The 18,182-nt window shown below is 52.6% G+C and overlaps 1 protein-coding gene across 1 annotated transcript; it reads left to right on the top strand.

The window, feature by feature from the left end:
* Positions 1 to 15,690: 15,690 nt before the first annotated feature.
* Positions 15,691 to 16,365, top strand: CLDN8 (claudin 8). Its single transcript, XM_036243856.1, has one exon. It carries the CDS (start codon positions 15,691 to 15,693, stop codon positions 16,363 to 16,365), a length of 675 nt encoding a protein of 224 aa, XP_036099749.1.
* Positions 16,366 to 18,182: the final 1,817 nt, after the last annotated feature.

The following is an 18,182-nucleotide window of genomic DNA, read 5'->3' as shown; positions in this document are numbered from 1 at the left end:
CGCCCCCCAGTGTCGCTGCTTTTAGGACCAGTTTTCCATTCAAGAGGAAGATAGAACTTTCTAAGTTAAAACTGGAGAAAAAAATATAATTAGGAAAACTAGAAAGATACACATTTATACAATAGAAACTTACACGCAATTTTCGCCTCGCTTAAACGGCCGCTCATCCGCACAACTGCTTGGTCTCAGCACGGTCTCCCACGACGGAAAATGTCCCTGGGTTACACCCAAGGCGTGACCCCGTGTCTTTGCAAACCGGTCCCTCAGAATAGTTACCAGAACCGTGAAACATGTCATTTCTCCCCTGCTCAGCCCTCCTTGGTCAGGGCCAGTGTTCCTGGAACCGTCGGAAGGACATGCGCACGGCGGCCTCCGAGGAACCCGAGACGCCCCAGCTCTGTGCCCGGAGGCGGTGCCCAGATGCCCAGTCACTGGCGGCGAAGGGTGCAGAGCCCGCGGGCCCCCTTCCCCGGGACGGGGCCACCTGCTGGCACAGGCACCCAGCGCCTCGCACAGTCGGCCAGACGGTAGCCCCTGGCTGTCTCCACTCGCGATCTCTGGGCTCACAGGCACCCCATGTGCAGAAGCCTTCCGAGGGGGAGGTGACTCAGGCCGTTCGCCTCGACGCCCCTCTGAAAACTTCATCCTCATGAAAATACAAGTGAAAATACAAATGCAGCCTTTGTCTGATTAAACATAAGAAGGTATATTCTGCCCGGCCGGTGTGGTTGAGCGTCGACCCTGCACCAGGAGGTCGCCGGTTTGATTCCCGGTCAGGGCACAGGCCCAGGTTGTGGGCCTGATCCCCAGTGGGGGGCGTGCAGGAGGCGACCAGTTGATGTTCTCTCTCATCGATGTTTCTTCCTCTCTCTCTCCCTTCCTCTCTCTCTAAAATCAATAAAGAAAAAATATTTTTTTAAAAAGTGCATTCTCGAAAAGCTGAAAACGATTCCCTGGGAACCACTGAGAAGGTGATGAAATGTGCTGATAACTGCGTCCGAGGGACTCTGGGGTCTGAGTCTGAGGCCGGGAAACTGACGTGACCCCTCCGCTCCTCCCTCCCCCCTCCCCCACCCCTGCCACCCGTGCCGCAGTCCGATGGGCGTCTTCCCAGAACACGCTCCCACAGATCGGGCCCGTCCTGACTTCGCATAGTGGCCGGAAGTCCCTTCTCTGGGCTCCCTGGCGCCCCTGCGGGGGACGGCTCGGCGCACCCTCAGCGGAGGGGCCTGCAGGTCGAGAGTCCCCAGGACCGCGCGGCCCGCGGGGAGGGCAGGCAGCGTTGGGCGGCGGGACTGGAAGGTGCTGTGACTGGCTCATCCGACGAAGGGTCTATGACCTGGACCCAGGGCACGCCTCCACAGCGCCAGCCCGGTCACCGCCGCCGCACAGGTCACGCGTCCTCCTGCGGCCTGCCGGCCAGACCCCTCCAGGACCCAGACGGGGAAGGTGCAGGGTGTTCACCGAGCAACACTGGGAAACATGTCTGACCACACGCCCAGAGCTCACTGCTGGGGTCCTGACCTTCACATGACCCCACCCCAGGCCCAGTGGGTGGACCACAGCCTCTCCAGTCGCCTGTGAGGGGTTCGGCGTGGCCACGGGACCCAGGTCTGAACGGGAACTGAGGCCCGGAGCAGCTGTGCTTTGGGGGTACCCTCTCCTCTTGGGTCGACTGACGTGTCCGTAGACGTCTGACACCTTGATTGCCACCGAGGGCTCGGGAGGAGGGACTGAAGCCAGTCCGTGTGCTGAGGGGGGACAGGGACGAAAACCGGAGCCGGGAGCGTGAATGACATCACGGTGCCGTTGATTATCCTGCACAGTGCCTACCGCGGACTCCATTTCAGGGAGGTGACACCCCTTGGGGGAGCCTCCTTGGGCTCCCTGCCTGTCAGTCCAGAGCGTCCACACGGCCCCGAGCCCACGCACGAAGCTGCAGAAGGTCAGAGAATGCGTCTAATCCTATTTCAGACAATAAGCAGTAGAGCACAATCGAGTCAGTACGTGTACGTAGTTAATTGAGACAAATTCAACACTTGAACTTGAGTAGAAAATGTTATTTAAAACAACAAATGTGTCCTGGCCGGTTTTCTCAGTGGTTAGCGCGTCAGCCTGCGGACCAGAGAGACCCGGGTTCGGTTCCCGCTAAGGGCACGCACCTCGGTTGCAGTTTGTCCCCGGCCCCGGTTGGGTTGTGCGGGTGGCAGCCACTCGATGTGTCTGTCTCTTCCCACCTCCCTCCCTCCCGCTCTATCTGAAGATAAATGCAAAAAAAAGTGTCCTTGAGTGAGGATAATAAATAAATAACAAACTGTGCATTTTTAACGTTCTCCTCTGTCGTGTGCCTTACCCAGCGCGTTAGTCATTTATGAACACGGTTCATTGTTCGAGTTGTACGCACACAAACCCTGCACGGCGGCGAGCTACTAGTTATTAAAGAAATGATGGACAGATCTGAAAATACGCACTTTTCCATGAGATGAAAGTGAAGGTAAGTCAAAGGTAAAGACCTAACCGTGAAATGCTCATCGCTGACACAGTAAAGGGATAAAGAGGTTGGTGTCCTCGGGACATAAACACAGACTCAGAGGTGGAGGGAAGGTGTTGAGACTTCAGCAGACGGAGGGAGATGCCGACCGTTTCTCCAGGGAAACGGGACAGGCCTGGGGACACGGTCCTCGCTGTGTTCAGTGCGCAGGAGTGAGGACGCTTCTCCCTGCACCCTGGTCGAGTCCAGAGCACTTAGGGGCCGTGGTCTGGATCAAGCTGTGCGTTGTGGGTGCTTGGTGGAGAGGGGGCCTGGGACTGTCTGAGGAGAGCGCCCCGCAGCGCTTGGCCGCTCCTCGTGGTACCGGAGCCTCTAGCGGGGCCACACCGCGTCCACGGCCCCCAGTCTCGGGGTCCAAGGTCTGTGCCTCACGGCGGGTCCGAGAGAAGCCGACTGCTGTGAGCGCCCTGTGGAGCGGCTCCCGCTCCGTGCCCCACGTGGGGTGTGGGGTGTGGGGTGTGCCCGCTCGGCCAGGCCCCCTGGTGATCCGTCAGATGCCAGCCTGAAGGTCTGCAAACATAGTTCGTAGAGGAGATGGACAAGCCAGTCAGCAGACTGAGTGAGCACCCCCCCTCCTCAGGGGGGCTCCCCTCCTCCACGGAAAGGAGGGAACACAGACGGTCCCGAGGAGGAGGCATCTTCTTCCAGACCCCTCGCTCCCGCCTCCAGGGGGACGTGCCAGCCACCCGGCCCCAAGTAAGCCACCGATTCCTTCCTATAAACCTACCATCTGCCATCTGCCATCCATCATCTGCCATCTGTTATCTGTCTGTCATCTACCATCTATCTATCTATCTATCTATCTATCTATCTATCATCTTTCATCTATTTATCATTTATCTATCATCTATCATGTATCGATCCTCTATCTATCTATCTATCTATCTATTATCTATCTATCTGTCATCTGTCATCTGTCTGTCACTCTCGGGAGCACAGTCCCAGCAGTGCTGACAGGTGGGAGGTGCAGACCATGTTCTTGTTCCCCGTCCTCACTGGGGACAGAGGGCGCTGGGGACAGAGGGCGCTGGGGACAGAGGGCGCCGGGGACAGAGGGCGCCGGGGACAGAGGGCGCTGGGGACAGAGGGCACTGGGGACAGAGGGCGCTGGGGACAGCGGGCGCTGGGGACAGAGGGCGCTGGGGACGGCGGGCGCTGGGGACAGAGGGCGCCGGGGACAGAGGGCGCCGGGGACAGAGGGCGCTGGGGACAGAGGGCACTGGGGACAGAGGGCGCTGGGGACAGCGGGCGCTGGGGACAGAGGGCACCGGGGACAGAGGGCGCTGGGGACAGAGGGTGCTGGGGACAGAGGGCGCTGGGGACAGCGGGCGCTGGGGACAGAGGGCGCTGGGGACGGCGGGCGCTGGGGACAGCGGGCTCGCCCTCCGGGCAGAGATAGCATCGCACCGTGATGCTTGCACAGCTCCCTTATCCGGAGATCGCGTCCTGCACGGGGCACTGGTTCTCGGACATTCCTGGGAGGCAGCCAGCAGGTGTTGACACAGAAACTGAACCCTGGGTGGGTCCCTGAAGTAAGGACCTTTCTGGAGGGTGACTGATAGAGTCACTGGGCCTTCACACGTGGTTGAAACCTGGCAGAGCTTGAACCCCAATCCCCCACGTTTTGTTCAGCAACCACAGTCTTGGCAACGTGAGCACCGGAGACTTTCACTGAACCACCTGGGTCCTGACTTCCTGTTAAAAGTGGAAAATTCTAGCAGCTGCAGGTGCTCCCTCGTGGCCGACCCCGCGGGATCTGGGCGGTGGAGCCCGAGGCGCTCACTGTCCCCGGGCGCCCTGCTTCATCCCTGGGCTCCCTCCCTGTCCCCAGGGCATTGGCGTCCCGGACACCGTGGGACGAAGCCAGGCTCTGCCAGGACGTGATCCTCTTGGGGCTGGACTGCGTCCTCCTCATGGGCCAGGGCTCAGCGCCGGCCACGCCTGCCGTGTGGTCAACATTGGGCTTTGGTGTGTGTGAGTTTTCGGTGATGGGCCCGAGCTCTACCTGCAAACGTGAGGCTGGTTGTTTTTGATTTGAAATTTTCATGTTGGCAGCATTTTCTCAGGCAGTTCACACTCTCCAGCGTTTCTAGTATTGACAAAGCCCAGATCCTCACGTACTCTCGGAACTTTTACACCAGTCGTAAGGAGGTTAATTGTATATATTTTATTTACATCCAGTATTATTTTGTATTAGTTTCAGGTGTACAGCCGAGTGGTCCGATAATCACAGACTTTACCAGGTGGTCCCCCCAATCTTTCCAGTACCCACCTGGCAGCACGCATAGTTACTGCCATATTATTGGCTGTATTTTCTACATCCCGTGGATATTCTGTATGTACCATCTGTGCTTCTCAATCCCTCACCCTTTTCACCCAGCTCTCCGCTCCCCTCCCCTCTGGCCACCATCATGTGTTCTCAGTGTCTATGAGTCTGCTTCTGTTTTGTTAGTTCATTTATATTGTTCTTTATAGTCCACATAGAAATGAAATCATATGGTATTTATCTTTCTCTGACTGATTTATTTAATTGAGCATAATACCCTCTAAGTCCATTCATGCTGTTGCAGTGGTAAGATTTCACTCTTTTTCATGGCCGAGTAATATTCCATTGCATATACGTACCACCGCTTTTTATCCACTCGTGTACTGATGGGCACTTGGGCTCCTTCCATTGCTTGGCTATGGTAACTAAAGCTGCTATAAACATTGGGGTGCATATACTCTTTTAAATGAGTGTTTTGGTTTTTTTCAGGTATATTCCCAGGAGTGGAATCACTAGGTCAAACGGCAGTTCCATTTTTAATTTTTTGAGGTAACTCCACACTGGCTACCCCAGTTTGCATTCCCACCAACTGAGCACAAGGGTTCCCTTTTCTTCACATCCTCACCAGTAGTACTTGTTGTTTGTTTATTTATCGATGACAGTCATTCTGACAGGTGTGCGGTGATAGCTCATTGTGACTCGAATTTTCATTTCTCTGATGATTAGGGAAGTTGGGCATCTGTTCATATGCCTATTGGCCATCTGTATGTCCTCTTTAGTGAAGTGTCTCTTCAGATCCTTTGCCTGTTTTTAATTGGATTTTGGGGATGTTTTTGGTGTTGGGTTATATCGGTTTTTTATAAATTTTGGACATTAACTCCTTAGAGGAGGTGTGATTGGTGAATATCTTCTCCTACTCAGTAGTTTGGCTTTTCATCTTGTTGAGGGTTTCCTTGCTGCGTAAGAACTCTTTAGTCTGACGTTGCTACATTTGTTTATTTCTTCTTTTGTCTCCCCTGCCGGAGGAGATACGTCAGAAAACATATTGCCACGAGAAACATCTGAGATTTCACTGCCTATGTTTTCCTCTAGGATTTTCATGGTTTCGGGTCTTACATTCACGTCTTTAATCCACTTAGAGCGTGTTCTCGTGTGCGGTGTAAGAGGTGACCGAAACTGAACGAACGGACAGACGGACAAATGAAAGGGCCGAAATGACGCTGAGTTGAGCTGTTAACTGCCGGGGCCACTGATACCAGGAAACGTCCTCTCTCCGCGAGAAAGGAACTTGAGAGGTTTTCCAGGATTGGACGTTGTTGATTGATTTCACATTTTCTATGACGACTGGTGCTTGACACAAAGGCTCATTGTAATTGGGATTTATTTCAACCCTGGCGTCCAAGATGGTCGCGTGTGGCCAACGGACAAAACAGACCGGCAGATGAGTCAGGTGCGGGGAGACAGGGGTCGGGGTCCAGGTGGGCTGCGCCCTGTCCTCTGGTCTACGCTTGGTGATCAGGGTAAGCCATGCCCCGTGCGTCACCTCGGTGTGCCCACCCCACTCAGAGCCAGCTGTGAATTTCCGTGGCAGGGAAATGTTCCTTCCTCTGTGAAACTGGACCCATCAGGGGGACCTTTTTATACATTTCAGAATCCGGGTCAAAGGGGATATTTTATCTCTAAATTTCAAGTGAACAGTAAAAATCATATCTGCCTTTAGGTTGATGTTACATGCAAAATCGTACTTTATTTTTGTAACGCACGAACATTCTCATGTACAGAATTCAACCAGCATAGAGTTTTCAGAGAAGAATCTGAACGTCACTCCCTTACGACCACACACACACACACACACACACACACACACACACCTGGGTTCCTGTCCCCACGAGAGTCACTATCCACAGTTTGAGCTCCCGAAGCTGACGTAAGTAGCTTTTTCTGTTTTACTAATTCTAAAAACACTTGTTCAAACTAACATGGAACTTGAGATAAAATTTGCTTGAAAGATGCGGAAACACACACACACACGTTAACACATGTAAGTTTGTCATTATTTTCAAATAAAATCACTGCTTCGAGATTTACCGCCGGTGAGCCTGTGCGCGGGAGCAGGCGGTCCCCAGTGGGGGCTCGTGGGTGGAGTCTCAGGCCTGGAGTTAGCCCTGCCCTCCCTTCCACGTACAGTAAATCACAACAAGACAATTCCCAAAGCAGGCTGATGCAGTGGAGATCGCTGTTTAAGTAGCTTCGTGCTGTTCCTAAATGAATCCCCTCGCTGGCAACATCATTACATCAAAAGAACTGCGATTTGAAGCTGGTCAAAGAAAATTGGAGTTTCCGAGTAGCAGGGGGCAGGACGTATTACTTTTTTAGCTAGAGAACATATAACACACACACACACACGTTTTATTCTAAAATTTTTAAAAAATGTATGAGGTTGCCCTGGCCAGTTTGGCTCAGCGGTTAGAGCGTCGGCCTGCGGTCCAGAGAGACCCGGGTTCGGTTCCCGCTAAGGGCACCTACCTCTGTTGCAGTTTGTCCCCGGCCCTGGTTGGTCATGCGGGTGGCAGCCACTCGATGTGTCCCTTCACGTCGATGTTTCTCTCTCTCTCTTCCTCTCTCTCCCTCCCACTCTTTCTGTACAAAAAATGGAAAAATGTCCTTGGGTGAGGATAAAAAAAAAAAAAAAAGTATGAGGTTATCGATTTGTACTAATTACTTAATCTTCTATATTGTATATTTTTCTATTTTTGTTAGTATAGTCCAATAATAATAATAATAATTCCCTACTACATAAAAATTATATATTAAATAAAATGGTAGCCTCAGCTCCCAGTCCACCAGTATGTGTCCTGATAATCGGAAGAGTATTAATTAGACTGATGATAGTATGAAGTAAAAATAAGTAGAGATTTATGTGCAAGAAGAGAGAAAGGAAATGGTGTGAATCTTTAAAATGTAAGTCTCTTTGTAGAGAATACTTAAGGAACTGGAGGAGACATAATTTTTACTCTTATGTAGCTACGTGTGTGAGGGGCTGACAGAGCCAAAGTTCAATGTTATTTTAGATTCTTCTTTGCTTAGGTATTGCCCTGAAGAAGATGAGAAAGGTGTAGGATTTGCTCGTCTGGGGAGATTAACTAAATTCCGTGGGCTTCGCTTTCTCTTAAATTACATTCTTCGGTTATTTATCACAGGTTCCCCCAGCTCTTACTGGGAGCCAGGTGACGTTCTAGTCGTCGGAGCTACATTCGTGAAAAAGACAAAATCATTTTGCCCGTAGCATTTACATTCTATTGGGAAAACACAAAAGAAGAAATAGACACATGGATAAATAGGCAACAGGTAGTTCTGCCGGCTCCCGGGGCCTTGTTCCCGAGAGTCACTGAAGCCTAGAGGTCCCGGCCCCTTCTCGGGATGCTGGGCACCCAGGGCTTCCCACGCGGCCGGCACGACGCAGGCGCCTTGGCACCACGGTGGGAACAGGGACGGTCCAGGCTGCGCAGAGCCGAGTGCCCCGGTGTCACGGAGACCCTCTCAGGCTGTGATGTCCCGTCCTGCGGCTGTGCCTTCTCCTGGCCTGGAGGGAGGCCTGGCTGGACGGGACTGGCCACGAAGGAGCATCCAAACCCGTAGAGAATTTCTATGAGTTTATCTGAGCCACGCTGACGACAGTTCCAGGAAGCAAAATCTCAGCAAGTTGAGAAGATGCTCTGAGAACCGCAGTTTCACAGTTTGACGTAGACACTGGAATCACAGAAGACAGAGTGTGTGTGGGGGGGGGGGGCTTATATGAAATCTACCAGGGGCAGACGAAGGGGGAGATCTCTGGACTGGATAAAACAGAAAATGGGGAGACACATACTTCTTTTACCTGGAGCGGACAGGATGGTCGACAAGGAACATTTACAGCACACGGGGCCAGTGTTCGGGGACCGAGTTACACGGGGTCTGTGGGCTCTGCCCCGGTGAGCCCTGAGGGGTCTGGGAAAGGGGACCCCTGACGTCCCACAGGCATGTTCACTTCGATGCGAAGGACAGTGGACAGGCCAGTGACGGTAAAGCTGGACCTTTTCCACGGAAGCCACAGGCCTAGGACGTGACTACCCACCACGACCGCGCTGGTGAGGAGGGTCTGTGCCCGGACCACCCTGGGTGGTGACGTTCGGTCTCCGAGTTTGTGAGACCATCCTGCGGGGCCCCTGAGCATGTCAGGTTCAGCATGTGGCCCCTCTGTCATCCACAGGACCAGCCAATTCGGAAACAAAGGAATAAGATACAATGTTGCTGAGGAGTGTGGAGACCAGGGCTCCTTGCACCTCTGTGACAGAAGCTTCCAGAAGCCGGCCCAGCCACCCCAGCCAGGCCCCGCGGCAGGACCAGGGCTCGCTGCATCGAGGTAACAGAAGCTTCCAGAAGCCGGCCGAGCTGCCCAGTCAGGCCCCGCAGCAGGACCAGGGCTCGCTGCATCGAGGTAACAGAAGCTTCCAGAAGCCGGCCGAGCGGCCCAGCCAGGCCCCGCAGCAGGGCTGCTAAGAGACGTCCGGGGCGGGGCTCAGAGAGCAGGTGAGGGCAGAGTCAGCAGGTGGAGGAACCAGGAAGGCCCGTGGCCCCTGGGACAGCTCTCCCTCTGCCGGAGGTCCACGGGCTCCCACAGGTGTGTGTCCTGGGTGTTTGGGTTCAAGGCCCTGGATGGCTAGAGCTTTTTCTTTGAATGGGGTAGACCAGCTGTTCTTCTGGCCGGTCTGTGCAGCTGCTGTTGTGCTTTTTCAAGGAGAAAAGAACGGTTTGGACCCTTGGTGCACTGTCTTACTAGGGGTGGACTTTGAAAAAATCTGGCATTTTAAAGCTGTATGCTCATGGACTGACATTATTATTTTTAATGACTTGGATTAACATGACAAAGTTAAATGACCCAGATCAGCACGGAGCTCATGACCCGGATTCGATTCAGCACAAGTATCCCGGGTCTTTTAGGGTCTGAGGGCTGGGTGAGCACCGGGGAGGGGGCCAGGCTCTGCTCCCCAGGAGACCGACGGCCCGTGGCAGCGGAGCCTGGGAATGGGAACCACACGGGTGACCCAGCAGGTGGTCCTGGACAGCAACACCTGCTCACGTCGGACAGATCCTTTAACCGCGCATATATGCCTAAAGGAGGGACATCTGTAAACAATTAATAAAAAGAAAAATATAAAGTCTAAAAATAAAAAGTACATATGCTTAGGGACTAGGGGACAGATTTTTTATTTCATGTTGAGACAGACAAATGTAGTATTTTTAAAGCTGTGTCATCGTGGACTGACACTGTTAATTTTTAACGGCTTGGTTAAATACGACCGAGCTACCGACCGGCATTTCTTCCTCCCGCGGCCTTAAAGCCCCGCCGGCGGGGACCTCCAGGACAGACCAGGACTCACATTTCTCGACCCCCAGACTGTCTCGGCACCACGGACGCCGTGCACCTGGATAGTTGGACACGCTCAGAAGATATTTTATGAGACAGCATTTTGAAAATTTTACAATTAAGAAGCTTTACAAATATCTGACATACCAATTTGTACAAACTCCGCATTTTCTTAATATTCTGATTGAAAGATATTAATATGTCCAGCGTGTTGCAATCTGTTCTAATCTGTTCTGTCTTTTTTCCCCCAATAATGGGAAGCCAAGGATGCCGCACTCGGCTGGTTTCGACAACCCGCGTACCTTGGGATCTGAAGTCGGTTCTAAGTAGAGCACTTAATGTCTAACCCTATTAAAATCTGCAAACACGGGTTGCCTAAGGCAGACAGAACCTTAATTTAAATTTTAAGTGGAAAGTTAATTGTTTTGTAAATTAATCAGTAACATGGCTGGGCTCTGTTTGCCTGGTTAATTACTTTCCCTGCCCTGTTAACGCAACTTTACACGAGGAAGTTATTTCTCGTGCTCTCGGGTTCTGTTCGCTCAGGACGCGTGGCTGTGTGTGTTCTGCGTGTGGACAGTCTCTCAACGCGTACGTTCTCGTCCTGACGTCTCCCACCGAACGGGGCTGTTTCAGGAAAGGGAGATGCGTATTTCTCTGTTCTGCTCCCTGCTCCGGAGGGCCACCTGTGCAGGGTTTCGGTCCAGAGGTCACCGGTGATGGACTGTCACAGTGACCAGTGTGTGACCTTTGCGGTGGGCAGCACTGAGAGCCAGGCCGACCCAGGAGTCAGGAGCACGGCCTCAGGGGTCCGGACATTTGTGTACCTGCCCTGGCCGTCCTCCCCGTTAGTGGGGGGCTGTGTGCCTGCTGCTTCAGCTTTCTGTCTCAATTCCCTTCATAAAACGAATATAATAATAGGTCTGTTCTAAAAATGGTTATTTGGGAGGATCAAAACATAGTTTCGATCAATTATGTCACTTAATCACCTTACTTGTTAATATAACTTGGTAATTATGGAATCGTTTTTGTGATTCACAGTCACGTTAAGTACTGTTTTAAAAACATATTACATTAAGCATCTGTAGGCATATTGAAGATGGTTCTACATCCTTCTTCTCTTCTCTTCACATAACTGAACCGAATCGATGTGGATTCGAAATAGAGTCGCAGGAGGGGCTCGTCCTGGGCCTTCTCCCCTGGGGCTGCAGTCCCAGTCCTAACGCACGTGGCCACCTGGGCAGAAAGGTGACGATGACTGACGGGGTGTGCGTTTTCTTACGGACCCTTCGCCCCCATCCAAAGGAGCATGTCACCCTCTTCGTTACAGGAGACAGGATTATCACGCGGAACTGAGAGTTTCAAAAATTCGTTTCTCAGTCAAGTCCCCAGACAACCGTGTAGCCTGCAGTTTTCTGCCACATAAATCATGTATTTATTTTGCCTTTTGGTGGAAAAGATGGAACATTTTAGTGAGTGACTGAGAAAAATAATTCTAGTGGAGCAATAAGGTGACTGGCCTCTAGCTGTTCATCATTAGTGAGGTCCCGTGGACACGGAAGGGGGCTCCTGCGTCACCACCGACAAGGGCCGTGGTTCGTGACGCTGTCCGGGTCATCACACTGAATTCGTTCTGCTGTGCTGTCAGACACACGCATGTTCCGTGGTGGTGGAGCATCACGCTCCACAACCTCGTCTGTAGTTAAGAAACTGCAAGATGAGCCCGGCCGGTGTGGCTCAGTGGATGGAGCGTGTCCCGTGGACGGAGAGGTCCCAGTTTGATTCCTGGTCAGGGCACATGCCCGGGTTGCAGGCTCGATCCCCAGTGGGGGGCGTGCAGGAGGCGGCCGATCCATGTTTCTCTCTCACATTGATGTTTCTATCTCTCTCTCTCTCTCTCTAAAAAAAATCAATAAAAAACACATTAAGCCCTGGCCGGTTTGGCTCAGCAGTTAGAGCATCGGCCTGCGGTCCGGAGAGACCCGGGTTCGGTTCCTGCCAAGGGCACGTACCTCGGTTGCAGTTTGTCCCCAGCCCTGGTTGGTTGTGCAGGTGGCAGCCACTCGATGTGTCCCTTTCACGTCGATGTTTCTCTCTCTCTCTGTTCCTCCCACTCTATCTGAACAAAGAATGGGAAAATGTCCTCGGGTGAGGATGATAAAAAAAACAAAAACACATTAAAAAAGAAAGAAAGAAAATGTGCCAAGGGACACATGGGGTTGGCTACTTCCTGAAACTCTACACAGGAATCACTGTGGGTGGTGTTTCCTGTAGAACTTCTCTGGACAGAGATCTCGGGGGATACGTTTGCAGCCTCGGTGAAGCAAAGGTTTGCAACAACGTCACAAAGCCACACAGAGTTTCGAGAAGACGCGGTAACAGCAGGGGTTTTGTTTCAGGGACAAACCTGGGTTCTGTTTCCATGGGTCCAGCAACAGCTGTGTGGTCTTAGGAAAAGCACAGTCTCTCCTGGGTCCTAATTCACTCAATTATAAAAGGGGGCTTCTGGGGACATTTTAAATACAGGGTGGGGCCGAAGTCAGCTTACACCTGTTCATATGGAAAATAAAACAATAACTGATGCATAATAGCAGCAGAATCACCTCTGTGTTTCACATACGCACAACTGTAACCCAGCCTCTGCCACAAGGTCGATGCCCGGAACCGTAGCACAGGAACATCTAATACTCAGCAGCTACGATGATCATCAGCAAATTCCAGCTCCTTTAAAAATTTTCCCCAAAATTATTAAAATTAGGTTGGTTCATGCCAACTGTGTCCATAGAAATTACACATCGATTTAGAGGGGGAAAAATCCCACAGTATCTGACATAATTTTACATTTTTTTCTTGTATTTCCAGTCCTTTAGTGGGGGCATCAAGTCCACCACACTCCATAAAGCTCATGGAGCCGTCTTCCTGGATAGGTCGGAATTCACCTCAGATTTTGATTTTTAAAAATATAATGAAATATATAAATATAAAAATATAATGAATATAATGAAAACTCGGAGCGATGAAATCATTTTAACAATCATTGTTACCATAGTCTATTTTTTTCTACTTGTTTTCTTCTTATTTCTTTCTCTCTCTCTCTCTCTCTTTTTTTTTTGATCCTGGAAGAAAGAGAAATGTCGAGACCATAAGCACAGACCCTTCGGGGTTGTGTGACGTCGCCCTGGCCGGGCGGTCCAGTCAGTTGGGGTGTCGTCCGTGTAGCGAAGGCAGTGGGTTCGATCCCTGCCAGGGCACGTTTGGGGGCACCAATCGATGTTTCTCTCACACATGGATGTTTCTGTGTCCCCCCCCCCCAATCAATAACAAAACAACCGTGTGCATTTGACTGCTTGGACGGTTAGCAGTCAGAGGCGTGTTCTCATCCTCCCTGAATCCGTATGTCGAGACCTTAACCCTCAGTGTGGGCGTTTGCGAGGTGCTTAGGTTTGGCTGAGGCCGTGGGGGCAGAGTCACCCTAACAGGACCCGTGTCTTTATAAGAAAAGGGAGAGAATACAGCTCTCCCTCTGGGGCCTGTGGGAGAACAGAGGGGCTCCCTGCCGCCCAGGGGGGCTGTCACCAGGCCCGGCTCCATCTCTCACGCCGCAGCCTCCAGGCCTGGGACCAGCTCACTTCCTGGTCTAAACCACCCGGCCTGTCGCGTTTGGTTCAAGCAGCACTGGAGTTTGGGGGGCGGCAGCGGTACGCGGGGGGCTGCTCCCCACGAGCAGACTCGGAGGCCGCGGAGCGGGGGGCAGGCACAGCCTCAGGCCGGGAACAGCCTCAGGCCGGGAACAGCCTCAGGCCGGGAACAGCAAACACAGGTCCATCAGTACGTCCGCCTGTTTCCTCAGGGCAGGTGGTCAGCTGAGCACAGTGCACGGACAGCGGAAAACAATGAAAAATAAATACAGCTGGACACCTGTCAACACAACAGGGGAAAAAACAAACATGAACCCGGAAAACAAGGGCAGCTGGCAACTGCTTGATTGGCAGGAGCAAATATCATTTCGAGCAGTGATCAGAACCAGGGGGAACCCCAGACTCAGCAGTCGTTGGGTGGGGACTCGTCACAGTGAGAATAAGAACGACAGAGACGAGGCGGAGACACGGGGCGCGGGTGTCACTGACGAGGACGAAGTGCTGCGTGTATCATGCAGTTAGCAGGACTGGGTTTAATTTTGCGAATCGAATTGCTGAATGTGAATCCTGCTTCTGATAATGTGGGGGACAGGAGCTCCCCAGAGATGGAAGAGGGGTCAGGAAGCACATGCGGCTGCTTCTGGGGTCCTCGGTCGCACCGGTGCTTCCCGGACGTGGACGTACAGGTTGCAGACCACGTGTGGGTCGCTCCAGAGACTCAGGTGCGACAGACCGACCTGTGTTACACTCAGGGGCTTCTAGCTCCTCCTGCCACACGGAATTAAAGACCAGTCTAGTTAACACCTACTATAATTGAGTTAAATGCTTATAGTCAGCTTATCCCAGAATAACTTTAGTTAGAGACACTGGCCGTTGGCACAGATCCGTGTACCGTCTGCAGAATTCCGCTTCCTTTGGTCTCCGCCCACAGAGCAGCCAGGACAGCGACCTGTGAACCACTTCGTCATCGAATTGCTGTCACGAGTATCGGCTACGTAAGGTCACGCAGGTTATCGTTTTCTTTTTATATACTTTTTCTTTTAAGTTAAGATTCCAATTCCTATAGGTTCATTTTTTTCTCATGTTTTTTCCTGGCTGTCGATCACGGTTCCAATGCCGACGGCTGGTTTTCCTGCCGGAAGGCAAAGCGCACGCTTGGTGTCCCCAAGCTCAGCCCTCAGTCCTGCCCAAGCGTTGTCCTCCGGCCAGTCTGCTCCCGGCCCAGCCCGGCCAGCCTGCTTCCTAGTTGCAGACTTTTAATCAACTCCTGACCCCTGAGCCCCAGAGTGTGGTTCCCCAGACGGGAGGAAATCACCCGCGTCCCTTCGCTTTGAGGGGTGCTGGCAAATCTGAGGCGCCGTCATTTTACACCTCGGCGCAGCCGCCCGCGCCGGCTTTTAGGACTGCGCACCAGGCACACCTCTGCACCGAGCCCGGGTCGTCGGAGCGTTTCTCGATGACTGTGCCAGCTTTCATAATGATGCCCACAGGCCAACACACCGCTCTGTCTTCTTGGAAAACTGAGAAGGACAGAGAATGTTTATGCGCAGGTCCAGCCATTCCAAGTATCTCGTGTCGGTTTAAACACACCTGGGTTACCATCCGTCTTTTATTGGCCAAGAAAGTTGCCCCACCTGATTTGTGAGTTTACCTGTGGGGGGTGGGGGGGTGGTGCTCAGCCAGCCAGCTCCGGGCTTCATCTGGCTGGAGGTAGCCGGCAGGGCTGGTCTGAGGAGCCACAGCGTTCGGAGTGCATTACACAGGGCGGCGGCTCCCTCCGGACGCGAGCTCCGGGCTGCGGAGCCGAGGCAGGGAGGCGTCGGGGGCCATGGCCGCTGCCCTGCAGTACACCGGGCTGCTGCTGGGCGGCGTGGGCATGGTGGGCACCGTGGCCGTCACCATCATGCCTCAGTGGAAAGTGTCCGCCTTCATCGGCAGCAACATCGTGGTGTTCGAGAACCTCTGGGAGGGGCTGTGGATGAGCTGCCGGAGCCACAGCAACCTCCGGCTGCAGTGCAAGGTGTACGACTCCCTGCTGGCCCTGCCGCCCCCGCTGCAGGCCGCCCGGGGGCTGATGTGCACGGCGACCGTGCTGGCCGTCCTGGCCCTGCTGCTGGCCGGGCTGGGCGTGCTGTGCAGCCGGTGCGCTGGGGACGACGGCAGGGCCAAGGGCCCCATCCTGCTCACGGCCGGAATGCTGTTCATCGTCGTGGGCGTGGTGGTGCTCACCCCCGTGAGCTGGGTGGCCAGCTCCATCGTCACCGACTTCTACAACCCCACCGTGGACGACGGCCAGAAGCGCGAGCTGGGGGAGGCCCTCTACCTCGGCTGGGTCACGGCGCTGCTGCTGGTGGCCGGAGGGGCCCTGCTGGCCTGTGCGTCCTACGCTGGTGGAGAAAGCCGGCGCCACAGGTACTCCTTCCCGGCCCGGCGCACGGCCCCCAGGGGCTCTGCCACGCAGCAGAAGCCGCTCAGCGCACACTCCAGAAGCCAGTACGTGTAGGCGTGTCCTCCACCGGCCTGGCCCGCGACCGCCGTGCCCGCCGCTGCTCCGCGTGGAGCCCACAGAACGTGGCCTGCTGTTCTCTGCGAACCTCGCCGTGGTCCTGCACCTGCCAGGATGGCTCCGTGCCAGCTGGGGGGAGGGGGGCGCTCCGTGGTCCACCGCCCTGTTTCCCACCGTGGCCTGGGCGTCTTTTCCCTCTCACCAGCTTCTTCGCGCTGACCTTGCTCAAAACGAGGACTTTGCCCTCTGACTGTCCCGACAGCATCTGGACGGAGACCGGGGGTCAGAAATAAGCCAGGCTTCCAGGTTCGACTCTGAAGGACACACTGGTCCATCCCACTGCATTAACAGGGTTCAACCACTGCTTTTCAGGGACACTGGGAGAAGACCGAAGACGGTGAGGAGTAGTTGTTTAAACATAGCTTAGCAATTAATGCGCTTGATTTACAACGAAGGCTGGTAGAAGGGCTTCAGCCAGCAGGACAAATGTCCCTCTGATACCCCTTTCCTGACAGCTTTGCATTTCCCCGGGGCCTCCCCTTCCTCGGATGTTAAATTCTCATCTTTGAAAAGGCAGATAAGTTGTCGGGGACGCTGCTCGCCAGGGCTCGTCAGGACTCGGCGCGGACACCTGTGCGCTGAGCCGTGCGGCCCCAGGACCTGTGCGCTGTGCGGCCCCAGGACAGCAGCGTCTCCCTTCGGCTTGTGTCTGAGGCGGCTGCACCTCGGTAAGAAACCACGTGTGTGTGCGAGCGCTTTTCTCACGACTCGGATAAGGACTTTGGGTTTTTATTCAACCTAAAGAACCGGACAGAAAAATGTCTTGGTTTTATTTGCTCACCAAAACCACAAGAAACTGAAAAAATGCGGGGTGCTCTTCCTGAGCTGCGTCCCCAAGGCTGTCATTGCAAGTTGACCAGACACACTGTTTCCTTATTCCGTGTTTGTTCTGTTTGGCGAAGGTATAGAAATACTATGTTTTGTGTTTCCCCCAAATTTGATTCAATCATCACGTGATTTCAAAGTTTGTATCTAGATTTTCTTTTTAAAGCTTATGTGTCCATGTATATCATCTGCTTCATGTCCTTCATCATAATACATGTGCCTTTTAAAACTGGGCATTTTTTCACTATTTTCCATTATTTCTGTTTTATTAACTTGTAATGAGTTTCTGAAAATGTGATGTTTGGGGAATCTCTAATTTTCAAAAGCATGTCAAGGTCATATTTTTGAGATAAATGTAGAATCAGTATTCATTTTTGAAAATAAAACCTACTATACATTTTTAACAATCATATGCTCACCTAAGAGTCACTGAATTCATACACTAATATTTGATGGATATAATAGACTTGCAATGTATTAAGAGAGTACTGTAGGCCCCAGCAAATCTATATACTATAAATAGGATGCAACAGCCATCTCTATAAAAACTTCCCACTGCGAAATACATTTCTACCTCTGAGAAGTAATATTAATTAATAATTGTGATTCGTGTGTTAGGGGAATGCATTATACGCGAGGACCTCTCCTGCTTGATATAAATTATATCATTAACTATTTTACGAGATTGATATGCTAGTTCCATTCACAGACGAGGGACCTTGGAGCAGTTCATTGCACAGATGTGAGAAACGTCCAAACCTGTAAGAATTTTTATGAGTTTATTTGAGCCAAACTGACGACAATTTCCAGGAAGCAAAATCTCAACGCATCGAACAAGTATTTCCGAGAAGGGCAGTCTTGCGGCTTATTTTATACGTTGGAAGCAAAGGGGAAGAGGTGAGGGTGACGTGACGTCCGTGGGTGGCAGA

Source organism: Molossus molossus, unplaced genomic scaffold (genome assembly GCF_014108415.1).
Source record: "Molossus molossus isolate mMolMol1 unplaced genomic scaffold, mMolMol1.p scaffold_m16_p_5, whole genome shotgun sequence".
Taxonomy (NCBI): domain Eukaryota; kingdom Metazoa; phylum Chordata; class Mammalia; order Chiroptera; family Molossidae; genus Molossus; species Molossus molossus.
The sequence above is the reverse complement of the archived record's forward strand: the minus strand, read 5'-3'. Positions and strand labels throughout refer to the sequence as shown.

Coding starts and splice junctions, on each gene's coding strand:
- CLDN8 (XM_036243856.1), top strand. CDS start 15,691: ATGGCCGCTGCCCTGCAGTACACCGGGCTGCTGCTGGGCGGCGTGGGC.